General features: G+C 39.8%; 2 protein-coding genes across 2 annotated transcripts; both read left to right on the forward strand.

The window, feature by feature from the left end:
* The first annotated feature begins 999 nt into the window (after positions 1 to 999).
* On the forward strand, positions 1,000 to 5,984 carry pxmp4 (peroxisomal membrane protein 4). The gene is made up of 4 exons (XM_049589427.1): positions 1,000 to 1,163; positions 1,447 to 1,509; positions 5,001 to 5,199; positions 5,341 to 5,984. Exons 1-4 carry the CDS (start codon positions 1,051 to 1,053, stop codon positions 5,602 to 5,604), a joined length of 639 nt encoding a protein of 212 aa, XP_049445384.1. The 5' UTR covers positions 1,000 to 1,050; the 3' UTR covers positions 5,605 to 5,984.
* A 5,206-nt stretch (positions 5,985 to 11,190) lies between these two features.
* Positions 11,191 to 17,921, forward strand: tgm5l (transglutaminase 5, like). Its single transcript, XM_049586000.1, has 14 exons — positions 11,191 to 11,337; positions 11,493 to 11,675; positions 11,766 to 11,999; positions 12,308 to 12,426; positions 12,874 to 13,002; positions 13,805 to 13,982; positions 14,216 to 14,351; positions 14,452 to 14,555; positions 14,652 to 14,891; positions 14,988 to 15,050; positions 15,144 to 15,353; positions 15,437 to 15,594; positions 16,830 to 16,966; positions 17,418 to 17,921. The coding sequence occupies exons 1-14, from the start codon at positions 11,331 to 11,333 to the stop codon at positions 17,569 to 17,571; spliced, it is 2,052 nt and encodes a 683-aa protein (XP_049441957.1). The 5' UTR covers positions 11,191 to 11,330; the 3' UTR covers positions 17,572 to 17,921.

Genomic DNA, 17,921 nt, shown 5'->3' on the forward strand with positions numbered 1-17,921 from the left:
AGAATGTGCCAGAATACAGTATGTGTGTACGCCCTTAATTTAGCTCGTGGCATCTCTGTGGCTCCTGTTTAAAAAAATGAATCTTAAAGTTTACTCTCACATTATGCAATATGCTATACAATAGCTCAATGACTAATACAAATACCAAAGTTACTCACACAAACCGCTACAGCAAATACAGTAACAGCATAGTTATGTATTCCTCTTTGCCTACATTACCCAATACGCCTACATTTAGAAATGAAATGAGGGAATGCTTTTAGATTTAAATATATAGGCTACATATCATATTAATTTTAAACCTATTTTCACCTTACCTTATTTTTTATTTTATTTATTTTTTTATTGTGGTACCAAAAACCAGTGGTGGGAGAAGTACTCTAATCTTTTCCCCAAGTAAAAGCAGAACAACTACAGTGTAGAAAAACTAAAAAGCACAAAGTATTAACATCAACTGTTTTTAAAGTACAAAAAGTAAAGGTGCTCATTGTGCATAATGACCCTTTTCAGAATAATGTAGGCCTATATCATATTATTAAATTGTAATTATGGATACATTACAATGTACTTTACTAGAATATTGCAGCTTGTAGAGGTGGGGCTTATTTTTTATTATATATACTGTGACATTGCTTGTGAATTTTCTCCTGGGGATCAAAGAAGTCTTATCTTTATCCATACTAATACTCCTAATTTGCTTGTTAATTACACTTTATATTATTAATCTTAATCTGTAAAGTATTTAGTAACTAAAGGTATCAAATAAATGTAGAAGTGGAGTTAAAAATTTTTTTTAAAAAAATCCTCTGAATTGCTGAGGTGGCAGAAAATGGAAATACTCAAATTAAAAGTACCCTAAAACAGTTCTTAGATACAGTACTTAAGTAAATGTTCTTAGTTATTTTCCACTACTGTCAGAAACACCATAGTTCCCTGACATGGGAACCTAAGTTATAATGTTGCACCACGGTGGGTTTTCGCTGTGACACATCACTCTGGCTCGTATGTGTGTAACTTGATTTGATGTCCGGTCGGCTCTGATTGAAAGTCATGGCAGGTCCTGATCTGATTAATACTCTTCTGTACACCATCAATAACCTGCTGCAGCAACAGAAGTACAAAGCGGCGTTGGCGGTGCTGAAAGGATTCAGAAACGGCGCCGTGTGAGTGAAGCTGTCAGTACATTAGCTAACTAGCTAAGCTACCAGAGTTTACTTCTTTAACTTAGCACCTAACTAGTTAGCTAACAGGTCCTAACAGCTGTAGGGCTACAGTGGTGGTTAGCTTTAGCTGCCTGCAGCCGCAGTGCTAACTTTAGGCAACAACTAATTTTAGCAGCAGGTTGTATTCACTCTGCTAAAGCACTGGAGATGTTTGACTTTTTTTTTTTATAGCCACTTGTGTTTCCAGACAGCACTGACATTATAATGTGTGTTTGTTTTCCAGATATGGGGCCAAAATCAGAGCTCCACATGCCCTGGTAATGACATTTTTATTCAGAAGTGGCAGGTAAGAAACAGCACCTTGCAATTCAACAACAACAGCAACAACAATATTGCTACCACTACTGCTTATGCCAATAATGATAATAAACTTAATGTATATAGCATCTTTCTTTTTTTTAAACTTTATTGCCCTCAACAGCAATGAACAAGCATTTATATTGAAGAACAAACTCTCCTTGAGAGTGTGTTTTACCTAACATAAATGCACATGTGGATGAAGATTCATCATACAGCATTAGAAAACACACAGCAACCCGTGTGTACACCCTCCATGGACATAATGATATACGTGTAAGCATTACTCACATGCATACATATTAAACATATACATACATGTACATACAAATATACTTGTGTGAATCCACAAAGAATTAACGTCAAAATATAAATAATAATTTAAAAAACCCAACTCCTTTTGAAAGTGGGGAGTTTAAGTTGTAGCTGAGCTGTCATGCACTCCCATTATGAAAATTTGTTTGACTTTTTGTAACCATGTGACAGTCGTAGGAGAGTTAAGCAGGAAAATGTGCAGTATATAACACTCATTTGTGGTGAACAGGTGATCAGGCAGTACATCCAAGGGTCCAAGGGAATGTCCAGGTTTAGGATTCTCTCCATTTCTACTTGAACGTTTTTCCAGAATGTCTGTATTTTTGGGCAGTCCGAAAATATATGAGTATATAGCATCTGTCAAAAGACATTCACAAAGAGCTTTACAATAAATACAGAGCACATATAATACACTTAGAGAATTAAGTGAACCAAGTTAAAATGACAAGAAGTGGGGATGCACAACTGAATCGGCACGTCATTGATAGAGGCAGATATTGGCTTTAAAATGAAAGATTAGAATCGGCCAACATGCTTTTGTTTTTGCACAATGGATGAATGTTACATACATTGGAATGCATTCTGTTTCATGTCCCTGCTGGTGGGCCATCACGATACAAGTATACATGCATAATATGATGTTAATTCCACTATAGAAGAGATCTGATGATCACTAATGTTAGGTGGGAAAAAAGTGGATGTAACGATGTCAGTATTGGTTATCGCCCAAATAAGTTGTTGTATATCGGCATATCGGATATCAGCAAAAAATCCAATGTTGTGCATCCCTAACAAAAAGCATACTGTGAATGACTTTCTGAAAAGCAATTTCGGTAATGTCAGTTTTTAAAGTGATTTGAAAGAAGAGGCAGAGCTTGAAACCCTGATATCCTGAGGCAGGTCATTCAAAAGTGTAAGGGCCCTGACTGCAAAGGCGTTATCACCATTATGAATAAATCTGGACCTTGGAACGAAAAGGAACAACGTATCCAAGGATCTCAGGGTCCGGAAAGGAACATAGGGCAGTAAGAGATCTGATAATAACCTGGGGCAAGGCTTGTTATGGCTTTTTAAAGGGGAAGACCCCTTAAATTAAGAATTCCAATATGTTATTTCCATTACTCTGAAGAGTTCAATCAATATTTGTGAACAAAAGCTGCTCTCTCTTGAAGTCAGAAACCAGAGAAGTAAGTCTCACACTTGTGATGTCATTAAATATGAAGTCTGCTGCTCCATAGACAGTGAATGGGAGCCTCATTTTGTGGACACACAGGATGTTTGTTTTCTTTTCTATACCCAAATTAACTTTATACTTCTGTAATGTTCTCATCTCTCAAACATACTCAGAGCATTCCCCTGGCTGCTCTCAGTGTCATCTATAACTACTTTCCTAATCCATTGTCTATGGAGAAGCTCCAGACCTTATACTTGATGACATCAGAAATTTGAGTTTTCGCACTGTTGTTGTTCATATAGGGTGGCCAGAGGGGTATTCCAGAAAGCGGGTTATGTGAAAACTCAGAGTAAGTTAACCCTGAGATGAGGGAAACTCTGAGTTATCCGTTCCAGAAAGAGAGGTAACTGAAACTCTGAGTCAGTCACCATGGTAACAGACTCTGAACCTAACCTGCTTGCTGACAGGTTTTCTTCAATAAACCCTGAGTTTTTCTCTGTCTCCTCCCTCTTACACGCTGTTTCATTTCCTCATTCATTCAGTCCGTGTCAAAGCTTGTATCGAAGCGCATTAATTAGCGGAGATTTACCTTCTGTCACAGTCTAAATCCTGCTGGATATTAGTTTGTTCCTCAGGACTGTCTTAAGTTACTGAATTTATGCACATTAATCATTTCTTTGGACATCTGTTTTTGTCTTTATATTCAAATATTACACAGCGAGAATTCATCCTCAGCTCAGAATCAAACCTCTGGCCTTTTTATATTTATTGTTTTTTTATAACACTGTGCACAAGGATCAGACTGTCAGTCTGTTAGAGCAGCTCCCAAATGTTTATTGCACATAATGTGTAGGTCTAATTATTTAAATTTTAAAAATCGGTATAGACACGTAGTATCAATGACTAATGATCTCTGTCACTGATGTCATTGGTCGCACTGATGGAACATAATTCCTATACCTAATATTGGGGATTATATGTTAATATTTCTGAGTGAGCAATGGTGCAGCGTTTCACTGTCTTTAAATTTACTACGTATGTAGCTGAAATAAAGTCACTGAATGCTGTTGAGTCAAGATACAAATAGATGTGCAACATTTTAAAATCTACTGTATTTTAACCTCAACGTCTTTTCAAGTGCAAATCACCAAACATATTATTACTGGGTCAGACTGTGAGTTTACAGTCATGTCTTTATGTCTCTGATCTATAGCCTAGCCTATATGTTTTAAATCTTCCTATTTTTCAGTTGCTGCCTCCTGTGTTTTTCCCCATCAGATTAAATCTGAACAAATATATTATTGTATATAATTAATATAATGTAGCCTAATGTATCTACAGCCTGATACACAGTCACTTTATCTTCATGAAGAATTATGTAAGTCTGATAAATGATGAATAAACAGACAACTCTGAATAAAACTTTTTTATTAACTTTATGATTAACTTATTTACACTTTCCTCGCTCTGACTCAGGCTCTTTTAAAGATAAACGTGCACTGTCTGCTACACATGTATTAATATCTCTACATCCACTGGATTAAAATGGAGGCGCTGTCTTTTATTTACCTGTTGCCATGGTGAATCGTGGAGTCGGAGCTCCATTGATGATGGCTTTTCATTGTCGGCTTAACTCAGAGTGAACATACTCAGAGTTGACTGAACTAACTCAAATCAGCTGTTCTGGAACCGATAACTCAGAGTTTCCCATCTCAGGGTAAATCAACTCAGAGTTCAGGGTTAGACTCAGGGTTTGTTGAACCTCCTACCTGGAATATCCCTCAGGTAGCCAGTGTAAGAAAGCCGGGATCGGTGAGATGAGGTCATGTTTCCCAGCCCAAGTCAGAATCCTGGCAGCAGAGTTTTGGATGAGCTGGAGTTGGGAGAGGGAGAGAGGTTTTTTAGTGGTGCCAGAGAGCAAGGAATGCTACAGTGTAATCGCTACTCCGTACATCTCTTAAATCTGCACACATTTTTCTTTTCTCTGATAGTCTGAAGGACAAGCTCAGAGCCATTTTAAAGGCCACGTACACCCACTCTCGCAACCTGGCATGCTTTGTGTTCACGTACAAAGGACTGCAAGCCCTGCAGGAGAAGTGCCAGGGAAAGAGTTTGCAGTCTCACTCCTTTCTGGCGGCCTGTGTTGGAGGCTGGTTAGTGTTTGGAGATAACAACAACATCAACAGCCAGGTACGATTCGTCTGTAGTCCAGTAATTCATTGTTGCCACGTTTCTTGATCCTATCTGTAAATTAACAAGCATGTCATCATAAACTCAAGACAAACTCAAGTAAATATATTCAGTTCATTAAAACTCTTTGCTCCTCTCTAGATCAACATGTACCTGCTGTCCAGGATCCTCTTCGCCCTGTCTCGGCTGGCCGTAGAGAAAGGATTCATCCCGCAGCCTAAACACGACCCCTTCCCCCTTTTCGCCACGCTGGTGTGGGGCATTGTCTTGTGGCTGTTTGAATATTACCCTCACACCCTCCAGCCTTCACTGCAGTCCTCAATGAACTACCTGTACCATGACAGCAACGTGTGGCATGACATAACGGACTTCCTTGTTTATAATAAACCAAGGACTACTGCTTAGACATGACATTTTTTCTCACAATGGACCAGCTCACTACAGTATATGACCTGCATTCTGTTTTTTAATTAATTATGAATATTCTGAATATTGTTGAATGTTGCCTTTGTAAAATTATTGTTTGATTTTAGTTTGTACGGAAGGATTTTTTCTTGTTGGTCAGTGTTTGATTCAATGACGTGTATGTTCTTGTGTGTAAGCTCACACCGAGTTTCCAGCTAAAGAGGTACACCAGTGTGTTTAAATACTGTTTTTTTTTTAAAAAATCTGATTGTTTTCCTGCTGATGTTCTGGGTGATTGTACAGTTTTGTCTGATTTTAATTTCCACAAGTGTGTCGCTAAAAACAGCTGCCACAGAATAAAAGACAAAAGATGTTTAATGCAGGTAAGACTCAAGTTCTGTTATCTGTTGCGAACAGAAACTGATGTCAGTGTTTGCAGTATCATTATAAAGTGATTTGGTGTGAACACAATCAATAAAAACTAAAATAATGACATATTTTAAAAATAGCAGCTGTTACAAGAGCTGTCTTTCTGCAGGTCATATGACGACTGCCTGAAACATGACGTATTCTGTGTTGTAATGAAGCACCGACTCAGTCATAATAACGTGACACACTGCTGGAATCTCTTTTTAAGACATTGAGTTCTTATCTGCAGCTCTTGCACAAGAAATACCAGATGGGCATGTTGAATTTCTTTTTTTTTTTTTTAATATTTTTTGGGGCATTTTTTAGCCTTTAATGTATGGGACAGACAAGTGTGAAGGGGGGAGAGAGAGAGAGGGAGTGACATACAGCAAAGGGCCACAGGCTGGTGTCGAACCCGGGCCGCTGCGGCAACAGCCTTGTACGTGGAGCGCCTGCTCTACCACAGAGCCACCAACGCCCCAAGGGCATGTTGAATTTCTTGTTGATGTTCCAATTTTTACGTTTGTGAAAAGCGAAGGTGTGCCATAATTATGTATAATTTAATGAGGACCGAAAGAAATCCTGTTTCAGTCAAACCTGCTTCAATTTTCCGTTCTTCAAAAGCTTAATCATCACTTTTGCAATTTGGTGTTAATCCAAAAGGAATTAAGCGGCATCTTGTGACCTTGACTACAAATGCTTTAGTCAAATATGGCATATTGCCCACAGTAGTGCGGTATCATTCTTGATTAGAATAATGCAGAAAATTATGGGTCATTGTTTAAACTATGATTATATAACCTTATAAATTTTGTACTTCACTCTCTAATTTAGCTTTTTTTTGGTCAGTTACATATGTTTCTTAAGTTACTTTTAACAGTTTTAATATTTGTAATTTTCAGTGGCGGTCAGTTATGATTCATACTCTAGTGCAGTGGTTCCCAACTGGTGGGTTGCAGTCCAAAAGTGGGTCACAGATCCATTCTGAATGGACCGCAAGTGATTGCTAAAGTATTGATTTAAAAAAAAAACACTTTATTTGAATGACTTAGGAGAATGTGGACCAGGTGGCTCAACCAGTTGGGAACCACTGCTCAAGGAACCATTACTGTTATGCCTCTGTGCTGGTGTCCATCCATCCATACAAACAAGGGACAAACTGATTAAATTTTGGTGGTCGTTGGTCAAAGGTCAAGGTCAGTGTGACCTCATCTGTCTCGTGAACGTGATATCTCAAGAACACCTTTAAGAAAGTTCTTAGGATCTGGTACAAACCACTTAGACTCAGCAATGAACTGATTAGAAATTGGTGGTTAAAGGTCAAGGTCACTGTGACCTTGCATCCCTCTCATTCTGGTGAACCTGATATCTTAAAAACGCCTTGAGGGAGTCTCCTCAAATTTGGCACAAACGTCCACTTTGACTCAACGATGAACTGTTGAGAATTTGGTGGTCAAAGGTCACTGTGACCTCACAAGACATGTTTTTGGCCATAACTCAAGAATTCATACACTAATTATTACAGAATTTCACACAAATGTGTAATAGGATAAAATGATGAAGTGATGATGTCATATATCCAACAGGTCAAAGGTCAGTATCACTGTGACATCATAATGTTCTGCAAAAACACTTTTCTGGTCATTACTCCTTGTCATAACTCAGGAACAGAAAGGGAGACATTTGGTCAGATACTGAACTGGTGACACTAATGTTGGGTGTCCATCTTGAAACTGTGCTGATTGTGTAGGTCCTCTGTGCTGCTGGGGAGAAGATGTGTATGAAGCATCCATGCAACTTGACTGGTATAAAGAGGCATATAACTGCTAGTAGTCATTGTAGTTATACAAAATTTCATAGCAATCCATCCAGTAGTTGTAATATTTCAGTGTGGACCACAGTGGTGGACCGGCAAACTGACATACTGATACTGTCATTCATTGAGTCACGCAGTTAGTGGTTTAAAACCCTAAAGCTATACCCACATACAGGTCTTAAATTTATTAAATGGCTTTAATAAATTTATCAATCACATTCAGTGATTGATGAATATATAGAGCAACAGACGTACTGTCGTGACCTCAAGTCAGTGTTTATTTTCCAAATTGCCTTTCACCTAATGTACTGTACAAACCTGTCAGTCATCTTTGAAGCAAGCCTGAACATCAACTGAAACACTTGTAAGACTTCTGTTGTGGGCAATAACACACTGTAACCTTGCAACAATGCCAAGGCTGCAGGCAATAAAGGGTGTGCATGCGTGTAGAGAGAGAGATATATGCCAGTTGTGCATGAGTGTGTGCCTGTATCTTTTAAAACCCTGTTGTACTGAAATAAGTGACAAGTAGGAAATACAACTTTTTGCCTTTTAGACTTGAGAGAGTTCAGAAATAGATCAAAACAATGCCAAATCCAGTTTTAGTTGTGAAGCTTTGACAGTGTGCATGATCTTTTGTTGTTCAAGTCAGACTAAGGCTGAATCACATCTCTTATTTTACCCCTACCCCTCATTTTAGAGTGCCTCTGTGCCCTTTGGAACAGGGTTACTGGGAGTAGGGGTTGAAATCTTCCCCTACAAAAAGGGACAACCTTTTAAGATCCTGTTACATCAACAGTAGGCAATGGCATTAACCTAAATAGACGTGACTGTGGCAGTGTTGTATTATCCCAATGATGTTTGCCAATTTGATGGAGATAGAAGAGTATCACGATTCGTTCACAACTTAAGTTTCATGACATCAGTCAATCAAATAAAGCATCAAATAAAAAAGAGGACTGCTTCATTACCAGGCCACGAGCAGTGCTCTGTAGGCTAACGTTAGCAACCCCTGCTCATACCCTGCCAGTGGGAGCGTGCCTATGATCCCACAGCCCTATGTTCCCACAGCCCTATGTTCCCACTAGTGTTGTCACGATACCAAAATCTTTGTTTCGGTACCAATACCAATATGAATTTTGATACTTTTCGGTACTTTTTCCTAAGGAAAAGTCCTTTTGGATACAAACCTTTAGAGCAATAAATAGTAGGGGTGTAACGGTACCAAAAAAATCATGGTTCGGTAAGTACCTTGGTACGGACGTCACGGTTTGGTTGCTCAAATGTTCCACCAAGTTGGTGTTGTCTCGTGTTGTCTCCCTTTGCGAGGCAGACTTTCTCTTTTTTCACGTGTGCCAGCTGCGAATGTTGATACAGGTGTTGTCATACACACCACTTGTGCAATCTGTGTTCCAATAGAAACAAGAAAAGTGTTTATGTGCATAAATGAGTAAAATAAATTAACTAAATGAATAAACTGAATCAATTTCAAAGTACCGATATTTTCCAAATGCAGTATAGTACCGTTTGGAATACTCCGTGCAACACTAGTTCCCACAGCTCTATGTTCCCACATTTCCTTTTTCATAAATTTGTATCAGATTTTATCCTCCTTTCTCCCAATTTGGTAGCCAATTAGACCCAACCTATTATCCCCCCTAACCCTAAACCTTGTGGGAGGATAGGGCTTAAATTGAAGGGAAATGTAGGAACACAAGACCTAATTTTGAAAATGTCCAAGAAATGTGGGAACATGGGGACTAATTTTGAGAAAAAACTTAGAAATGTGGGAACATTGAGCTGTGGGAACATAGGGCTGACCCCCTGCCAGTCTGCACTGATATCAAGGGACTTTAATACCTCTGTGTGCAAACCGCCCTGACAGCCGCCTACCTGCAAGAGTATTTTCTCTGCAGGAGCTTTGAGGACTCCCTAGGGGTCATGGACCACCTGTTGAAGAACCAGGGTGTATTAGGATTGAGCCTTTGTAATCTAGCAAGGGTTTGTAACCTAAAACAGGGAAGAGTAAGGATATTAAGTTAAAGACAAAACAAAATCCAGGACTTATAAGGCACTCTTTATCCATTTATTCGGGGAAGACTCTGACAACAACCACCTGAATCACCTCTTCTAACTAAATTTTGTAACAGCTTTCTTTGTAATCTACCTCACACAAAGTTAAAAGGAAGGACAGACACATGTGGCATGATGCAAAACTCATCATGCCGTATGACGGCATAACACCACATGATATGAAAAAATACAGTAAGAGTTGTTTTGAGCTATTTGAGTAGATACCTAGAAAAGGTATTTAGGCTTAGCTACCCACTTGAGCTCAAATGCAAACCGAGGACGTAATTGGCATTCGTTATTGATTTAGTCAGGGACGACTCTGACGACAACAACCTGAATCACATCTTCTAACTAAATTTTGTAACAGCTTTCTTTGTAATCTACCACGCACAGACTTAAAAGGATGGACAGACACATGTGGTTTGATGCAAAACTCATCAAAACTCGTACTGTGTGAATAACTATTAGCCAGAAAAGGTGATTAGGGTTCGCTGCCAACTTTCTAACTACAACAACCTGAATCACCTCTTCTAACTAAATTTTGTAACAGCTTTCTTTGTAATCTACCTCACACAAAGTTAAAAGGAAGGACAGACACATGTGGCATGATGCAAAACTCATCATGCCGTATGACGGCATAACACCACATGATATGAAAAAATACAGTAAGAGTTGTTTTGAGCTATTTGAGTAGATACCTAGAAAAGGTATTTAGGCTTAGCTACCCACTTGAGCTCAAATGCAAACCGAGGACGTAATTGGCATTCGTTATTGATTTAGTCAGGGACGACTCTGACGACAACAACCTGAATCACATCTTCTAACTAAATTTTGTAACAGCTTTCTTTGTAATCTACCACGCACAGACTTAAAAGGATGGACAGACACGTGGTTTGATGCAAAACTCATCAAAACTCGTACTGTGTGAATAACTATTAGCCAGAAAAGGTGATTAGGGTTCGCTGCCAACTTTCTAACCACAACAACCTGAATCACCTCTTCTAACTAAATTTTGCAACAGCTATCTTTGTAATCTACCTCACACAAAGTTAGGGTTAGTTGTCCCCCTGTGCTGACTAAAATAGTAACTCTGCCTCTGTCCCACATCTGTGTTGCAAAAAACAAGATTTCACGCCCAACAAACTAACGTAATCATTAATCTGCTGAACGGGGTGAGTCTGATTACTCATATTGCTCTACGCAGACACTGTACGAGTGCAACATTGTCCTGAGGAGGAGTGTCTCTTTTCGAGGAGTATGTTTTGGTACACATGACCTGAGGGCCTTAGTGACAACTGAAAAAAAAGAACTGTTCACTTTCACGCTGCCATGTGATACATGCTTTGAGAGGGTTGGGCAAAGGTTTATATAGGGGTGGAGGGTAACAGCAGGGGCAGAACGCAAAGCGCTGACAAAGAAGCACCAATAAATGGAAGGTGAGATTTGTCTTCACAAATGCAAGCTCATTTTTGTTCCTCTGCTCGATTTGTTTTATTGTTTGACTCTACTGTTTGAGCTTTCTGTTTTCAGTGTCATCTGAATGCATTATTTTCTGCAGCAGTTTCTTCATTTTTTTCTCCTTCTCTTGCAGATTTGAAAATAGAAAATGTTGACCTGGAAAAATCTGAAAACCTGGAGAGACACAGGACAGATGGCTTCAGCAGCTCCAAAGCCCTGGTGGTGCGAAGAGGAGCCCCGTTCAAAATCAGTTTGCAACTGGAGGGCCGAGCCTTCAACCCCAAGACAGACTGTCTGAGGATCAAAGTGATGATAGGTAGTCATAATTTAGATTTTTGTATGCAGCCAGTCTGAGCCACAACTGTAAGTCCCTTTGCCTAAGTGTATTTCTCTCCTCCCTCCTCAGGCCGCCTGTATGTGGTCCTGCCGGTCACTTTCTCCAAGAAGCTTTCTTCCTCCTACTGGAGAGCCTATATTGACCCAAATGGCCTGAACCCCAACAACCCCTCTATATACATCACCTCTCCTGTCACAGCCTCAGTGGGCTGCTACAGATTTCAGGTGTGCGTGTTCAGTCCGCACAACAAGAAGACCTGTGCGTTCGGCAGATTCATCCTGCTCTGCAACCCCTGGTGTCGTGGTGAGTTTGATGGAGTTCACACATGTTTTTTTCAGACACAAAGTTGTGATAGCTTATAATATTGCAGCAAACCAAAGCAGAAATGTACTTATTGGTAAGGTTTTTAGGGCTGAATGGATTTATGATGATGTATTGCATTCATTCATCACCTTAAATCAGTCCCTTTTATGGGATTGTGATCGCTACACTACAGTGATGATGTATTGTGTGACGGGCTTATGAATCATACCTGAGAGCTGAGATTTGTCACAGCAAATGTCTGCCACAAAATAAGAAGAAAAAATAAAAGCTAAGTTTATCTCTTGCAGAGGATGCTGTGTACATTCCCTTTGAGGACCAGAGAGAAGAGTACATCCTGAACGACTCCGGGCTGCTGTATATAGGGACGGCGATGAACGTTGTGTCAAGACCATGGTCCTTTGATCAGGTATGAAATCAATATCTGTTGATCTCAGTTTTTGCAAATGAAAACAATCATCAGGTTGTTTACAGCGAAGGTGGAGGTGTTCTTAGATTTTCTTGTAGTCATTGTAGTGCTGTCGTATTGGATTGTATTTCACTGTAAAGTATTGCTTGTGCCCAAATGCAGTACATACTTTTAATCCTAGCATTGGATTTTGAAAGACAGCACTTCAAACAAACAGAAAGACCTGAGGGTAAACAGTAAATGTGGGAAACAGTTTGGTAACGTGCACACGAATATTAACAGGGACAAAACGTGCCCAAATCTTAACCTTTATCAAACCCAAATGCCAAACCTGATCTCACGTATTGGTAACTTAACAGCAAGTTAAGCAAGTGATTATTAGAATGTGCTCCAAGTGTCACTGAATCCTGATTTAAATCTCTAACTTTGTTCTCTCTACCTGTGAAGTTTGAGCCCGGTGTTCTGGAGAAGTGCCTGAATCTGCTGCAAGTCAGCCCGCAGCACAAAAAGAACAAACGAAGGGACTACCTGAACCGAAAAAATCCTGTCTACATCAGCAGGGTCGTGTCTGCCATGGTGAGTGCAAACATATTGAGTATAAACCAGCCCAGTCACCTGAATAAAATGTTGGTATTATACATTTCAAACCTGGAATATGTTACATTTGTACATTTAATACATGCAGGTGACACCCTCAGACGGCAGCAGACCACTGTTTGAGACCAACAAACAACAAAATTACCTTTTTAACGACACGTTGAGACATTTCCAGCCCAGTTTGTTGCAACAATTGGGTATTTTAAGCCCAAACATGACCTTTTTCTCACCTCAGCCAAGTGTTTTTGTGCCTAAACCTAACCACACATTAACCACAGTGCTGCCACAACATAAAACTGACAATTAAAACATAAACAAATGTGAAGTTTCAACATATCTGCTACAACTGAAATGCACAAATGTAACACATCTTTAGTTTGCAAAGATGCACAATGCTAACATTTATTCTGGCGCAGTATCAACACTTGTAGATAAACACTTGAAGATAATCACTGTCTTTGTTATCTACATCACGCAAAGTTTTTCTTGAGAACCCAACAGCTGCTTCTGCATATTAAAAACATGTTGCGGCTTGAACTGGGACACTCTGTTCTGCAGATAAACACATACCCCCCCTGCAAAAGTGCTGAAAACTGAATGCCACGTGCAGGCACGCTGTAATTAAAGCCGTAAAACTGGCTTTCAGAAATAGCTGTTAAACTGCCACTGTGCAGATCAGAATCATCTTGGGAAGATGTGAGACGCCCCAGGTTGCTTTACGATGTGTGGGAACTGAAGTGCAAAGTTAGAGAATGACATTCATTTTCTCTTTTATGTTCAGATCAACAGCGAGGACGACCGCGGCGTGCTGAAAGGGAAATGGGCAGGTGACTACAAACAAGGCGTTAATCCCTCCCTGTGGACTGGGAGTGGGGAGATCTTGACGCAGTGGGCTGAGTCTGGGTACAGTCCGGTCAAGTATGGACAGTGTTGGGTGTTTGCAGCAGTCATGTGCACAGGTAATTATATCATCAAACTTTTGAAATCATGTACAGAAATATCGTCAAGCACTGTACTTTTTGTACAGTCTTCAGTGACTCATTCTAAACCTGTTAGAATATGATGTTATGATTGATGTCTTATCCCTCTTGGTGGGATGCCAAAGAATTCTTTCCATGACGAAAAGTTCGGAGATGACTATCAGTGTCTTTTAACACCTGTGTCTGCTTGTTTTTTTAATGACATCTTTCAGTCATGAGAGTTCTTGGCATTCCTTGTCGCGTTGTCACAAACTTCAACTCCGCTCACGACACCAACAGCAACCTGAGGATCGAGGAGTTCTACAGTGAGACGGGGCAGAAGCTGAACATCAGCAAAGACAGCATATGGTCAGTGGTGACTTCACTTTTTTGTGGCAGTGACCCCAGCTTGAATGAATTTAATTTAGCTTTGTGAAGCCTATTCATGACATTTGTCTCCTCTCATCAGGAACTTCCACGTGTGGGTGGAGTGCTGGATGACTCGCCGGGATCTGGGATGTGGAATGGATGGCTGGCAGGTCCTGGACCCGACCCCCCAGGAGAGGAGCGGAGGTGTGTGAGAATCACTTTACTTCTTACTTCTTTGATTGTGTCTGAACTTGTCTGAACATCACTGTAACCCTCCTTTTATTCTTTTTTTAATCCTAGGAGTGTTCTGCTGCGGCCCAGCCCCGGTCAAAGCAATCAAGGATCGCCGTATCGACCTGGTTTTTGACATTCCCTTTGTCTACGCCGAGGTGAATGCCGACATCCACTATTTTGTAATGAGCAAGGGTCGTGTGGTCAGCCACAGCAAGGACACTGAGAAAGTGGGATCCTTAATCTGCACCAAAGCTGTTGGCTTCCCCAGATACCAGAACATCACAGGAGACTACAAACACATCAGAGGTAAGAAATTCAGTCTTGTGCTTCCTTAGAGAGGTGGCATGATGTTCACTCTGAGGCATAGATACTCACATTTTTCTTTCAATCTTTAAAATACAGGCGCAACTTCAACACTTTCATCAAGAAGCTCCACAGTGTCAGACGACTCAACGTTAGCAAGAGGTAATTTAGAATTCTCAGTGCATTCATTTGACTTGTCATCTGTTTAAACACACATCATCTCATGCACCAGCTTTCTTTGTGTTTATTTTGCAGGCTCATCCAAGGGGGTGTCGGTCTCTCTGACCCTGGATAAAGCTCCTGTTGCCGGGGTGCCCATCTGCTTCACGGTGAAAGTCTTCAACAAGCAGAAGATTGCCAAAATTATGAAGGTGCATCTCAACGCCCAGGCTAAAGAATACAACAACAGCCCCTCAGACACCTTCTGGGAATCCCACGGTGTCGTACAGCTGGCACCCATGGAGGGTAAGTTCACTCTTCATTCATCTACAAACTCAAATTTTCACCTCTGAAAGACGGTTGTGGTTTAAATGTCTCTGTCTCTTCAGGCAAAGTTCTTAACGAGCAGATCCTCCCAGCCAAGTATGAGGATGTGGTGGGAGACGACCTGATCAACCTGGCAGTGGTCCTGGAGGACATGGGCAGTCATGAGCGGGTCCTGGACTCAGAGGAGTTCAATATCGCCAGCCCAGAGCTCAACATACAGGTACATCAGGAAATTTATTTTGTCTTTTTGCAAAAAACCCAACTTTCAGGCTTCCACCTCCCCATCTGTGTCCCCCAATCTTTTGTCTCCAAAATGTTCATATGCACTGGTCAAAGTTTCTCCCATCAAGTCTGTTTTTATAGATCACAACTTTTCCATAGGACGTAGCGCACACCTCTTTTAGGCTGTGTTTTCTGCACATGCAATGTTTATAAATGAGACCCCAATTGATTTCTACATTAAGACAATCATTTTTTGTATCAGAAGAATTTAAAAAATACAAACAGGGCACCAACTAATTAGATATGCACATTTTTGCATACATACCAGAGCAGAAATCGGATCATAGGATAAAGCCAGGTTCAGAGTTATTGTTTTATATTGTTGACACATTAAGAGTCAGATGTTTTTACAGAGAGAATGTTGGATATCTTTTTTTAATCAATCCACAAATAAGAAAACTGGCAGCAGCAGCCATTAAAAAATAAAATGATAATAATAAATCAGACTATGAATGATATATGAGCAAGCCTTTCTGTAAAAATCTTCAGAATATGTTTCATTATATAGATGTTTTTACAGAGAGAATTCTGGATATCTTTTTTTTGTCAAATCAGAAAATACTGTCTGCAGCAACTAGATGAAATAAAAAAAAATGAAATAAAGTAAAATAAAATAAATAATAAAATAAAAATAAAAAAATAATAATTTTGCCATGTTTTTAAGAATAAAATATAACATAAATCAGGCTATGAGTGATATATGAACAAACCCCTCTGCAAAATTAAAATATAAATAAAATGTATGTAGTGTAAAATTTCACACAGTTTTAGATAAATTCGACATTACAGGTAAACAGGGTAAAAAATTCAACCAACAAATATCACCATCAAAGTTTCGCAGTTGAGTTTTCTGAAATTTTATGTTAAAATATGAAATGGAGGCATTTTTGTAATTTACATATGCCCTTTTGCATCAATTTCCAGAGTAAATCTGAACTAAAATAAACATTAATGTGTGCTTTAGGCATTTTCTTCCCACTGGCCTGAAAGGAGACGTGTTACAGAGGCACAATTGCCCCAAATGTCCAGTGCATGAAAACTGTTTTTTCACCTGTAGTGTCTCCCCTCAGTGAGGAGCTGTGGAATCGTACAGAATATATTAACACTGACTCACTTTAAAGCTATTTAAGGGGTAATTAAACCAGAGTTCGCTGACACAAGTGTCTCCCTCAGATTGCAGATGAAGACTCCATTGTGCCCAACAAAGAGCAGACCGCCACAGTGACTTTCACCAACCCATTTTCTCACCCTGTGAGCGGAGTACTGACTGTAGCCGGGGCCGGGCTGATCCAGAGAAAGGCTCACTACAGGTACGAATCAAACTTCTTGTCTTCATCTGTCTCATGTGTGTGCTGACTGTTTAATGACCTCAGTGATTTTTGAACATCATGAATAACTTTAAAACGAACAAGCTGTGGAATGCGCAAATATAGGAGTGTCAGTGTGTGTGACAGTGCACGACAGCACAGTGTGTCTCTGCAGAAAGAATGTAGTCTTGTTACACTTGTATTGTTCTGCTTATGTTTGTGTTTAGGCAGGCGTGGCTGGAATTCTAGACAAAATGTTCCACTGCTGCGTGCATGCAGAGCTGATAAATATTTACAGACACAGACAGAGTTATTGAAGTGATTAAGACATTTACAGGGTTATAATTAAAGCTCAACTGTCACAAACAAACAGGGGCCAGTGTCAGGCATTCATGGTCAATGCATAGAAGTAGCACGTCAACATTTTATGAACTCTTTTATGTCTTCTCTGCAGGATGCTGTCACTGCCTCCAGGAGGAAAAGCAGAGCAATGCATCACCTTCACCCCCGCCAAGGTGGGAACAAAGATGCTGCAGGCCAGCCTGGCGCTCTCCAACATGAACTCCACCATCAGAGGCTTCAAGATGGTCTTTGTCAACAATGCTTAGGGCCCTTTTTTGGGGTTTTTATTTCGCTCAGGTGTCACGTTTAGGCACAATACTGCTCAGCATTGTTTCGCTTCTTTATTTATGTTGTAAAAACTAAAACCTCATCCAACTGAAGCCAGAAGGTGGCAACCAGGTGGCAGCATTCATCGCAGGGGAAACACTTTGATAACTGTTTTTCTATTGCTTTGTATGGTATAAATGTGAATGTAAATGATATTTATTTATTTATTGAGATTTATTTTGCTGTTTGTGCTTCAGCTATTAAAATCTACGCTTTTTTACAAATATTTTACTTTGATTATTGTGCATTTTCCTTTGATTGAAAAATAAATATTGATAAAAAATGTTAA

Source organism: Epinephelus fuscoguttatus, linkage group LG1 (genome assembly GCF_011397635.1).
Source record: "Epinephelus fuscoguttatus linkage group LG1, E.fuscoguttatus.final_Chr_v1".
Classification (NCBI taxonomy): Eukaryota; Metazoa; Chordata; class Actinopteri; order Perciformes; family Serranidae; genus Epinephelus; species Epinephelus fuscoguttatus.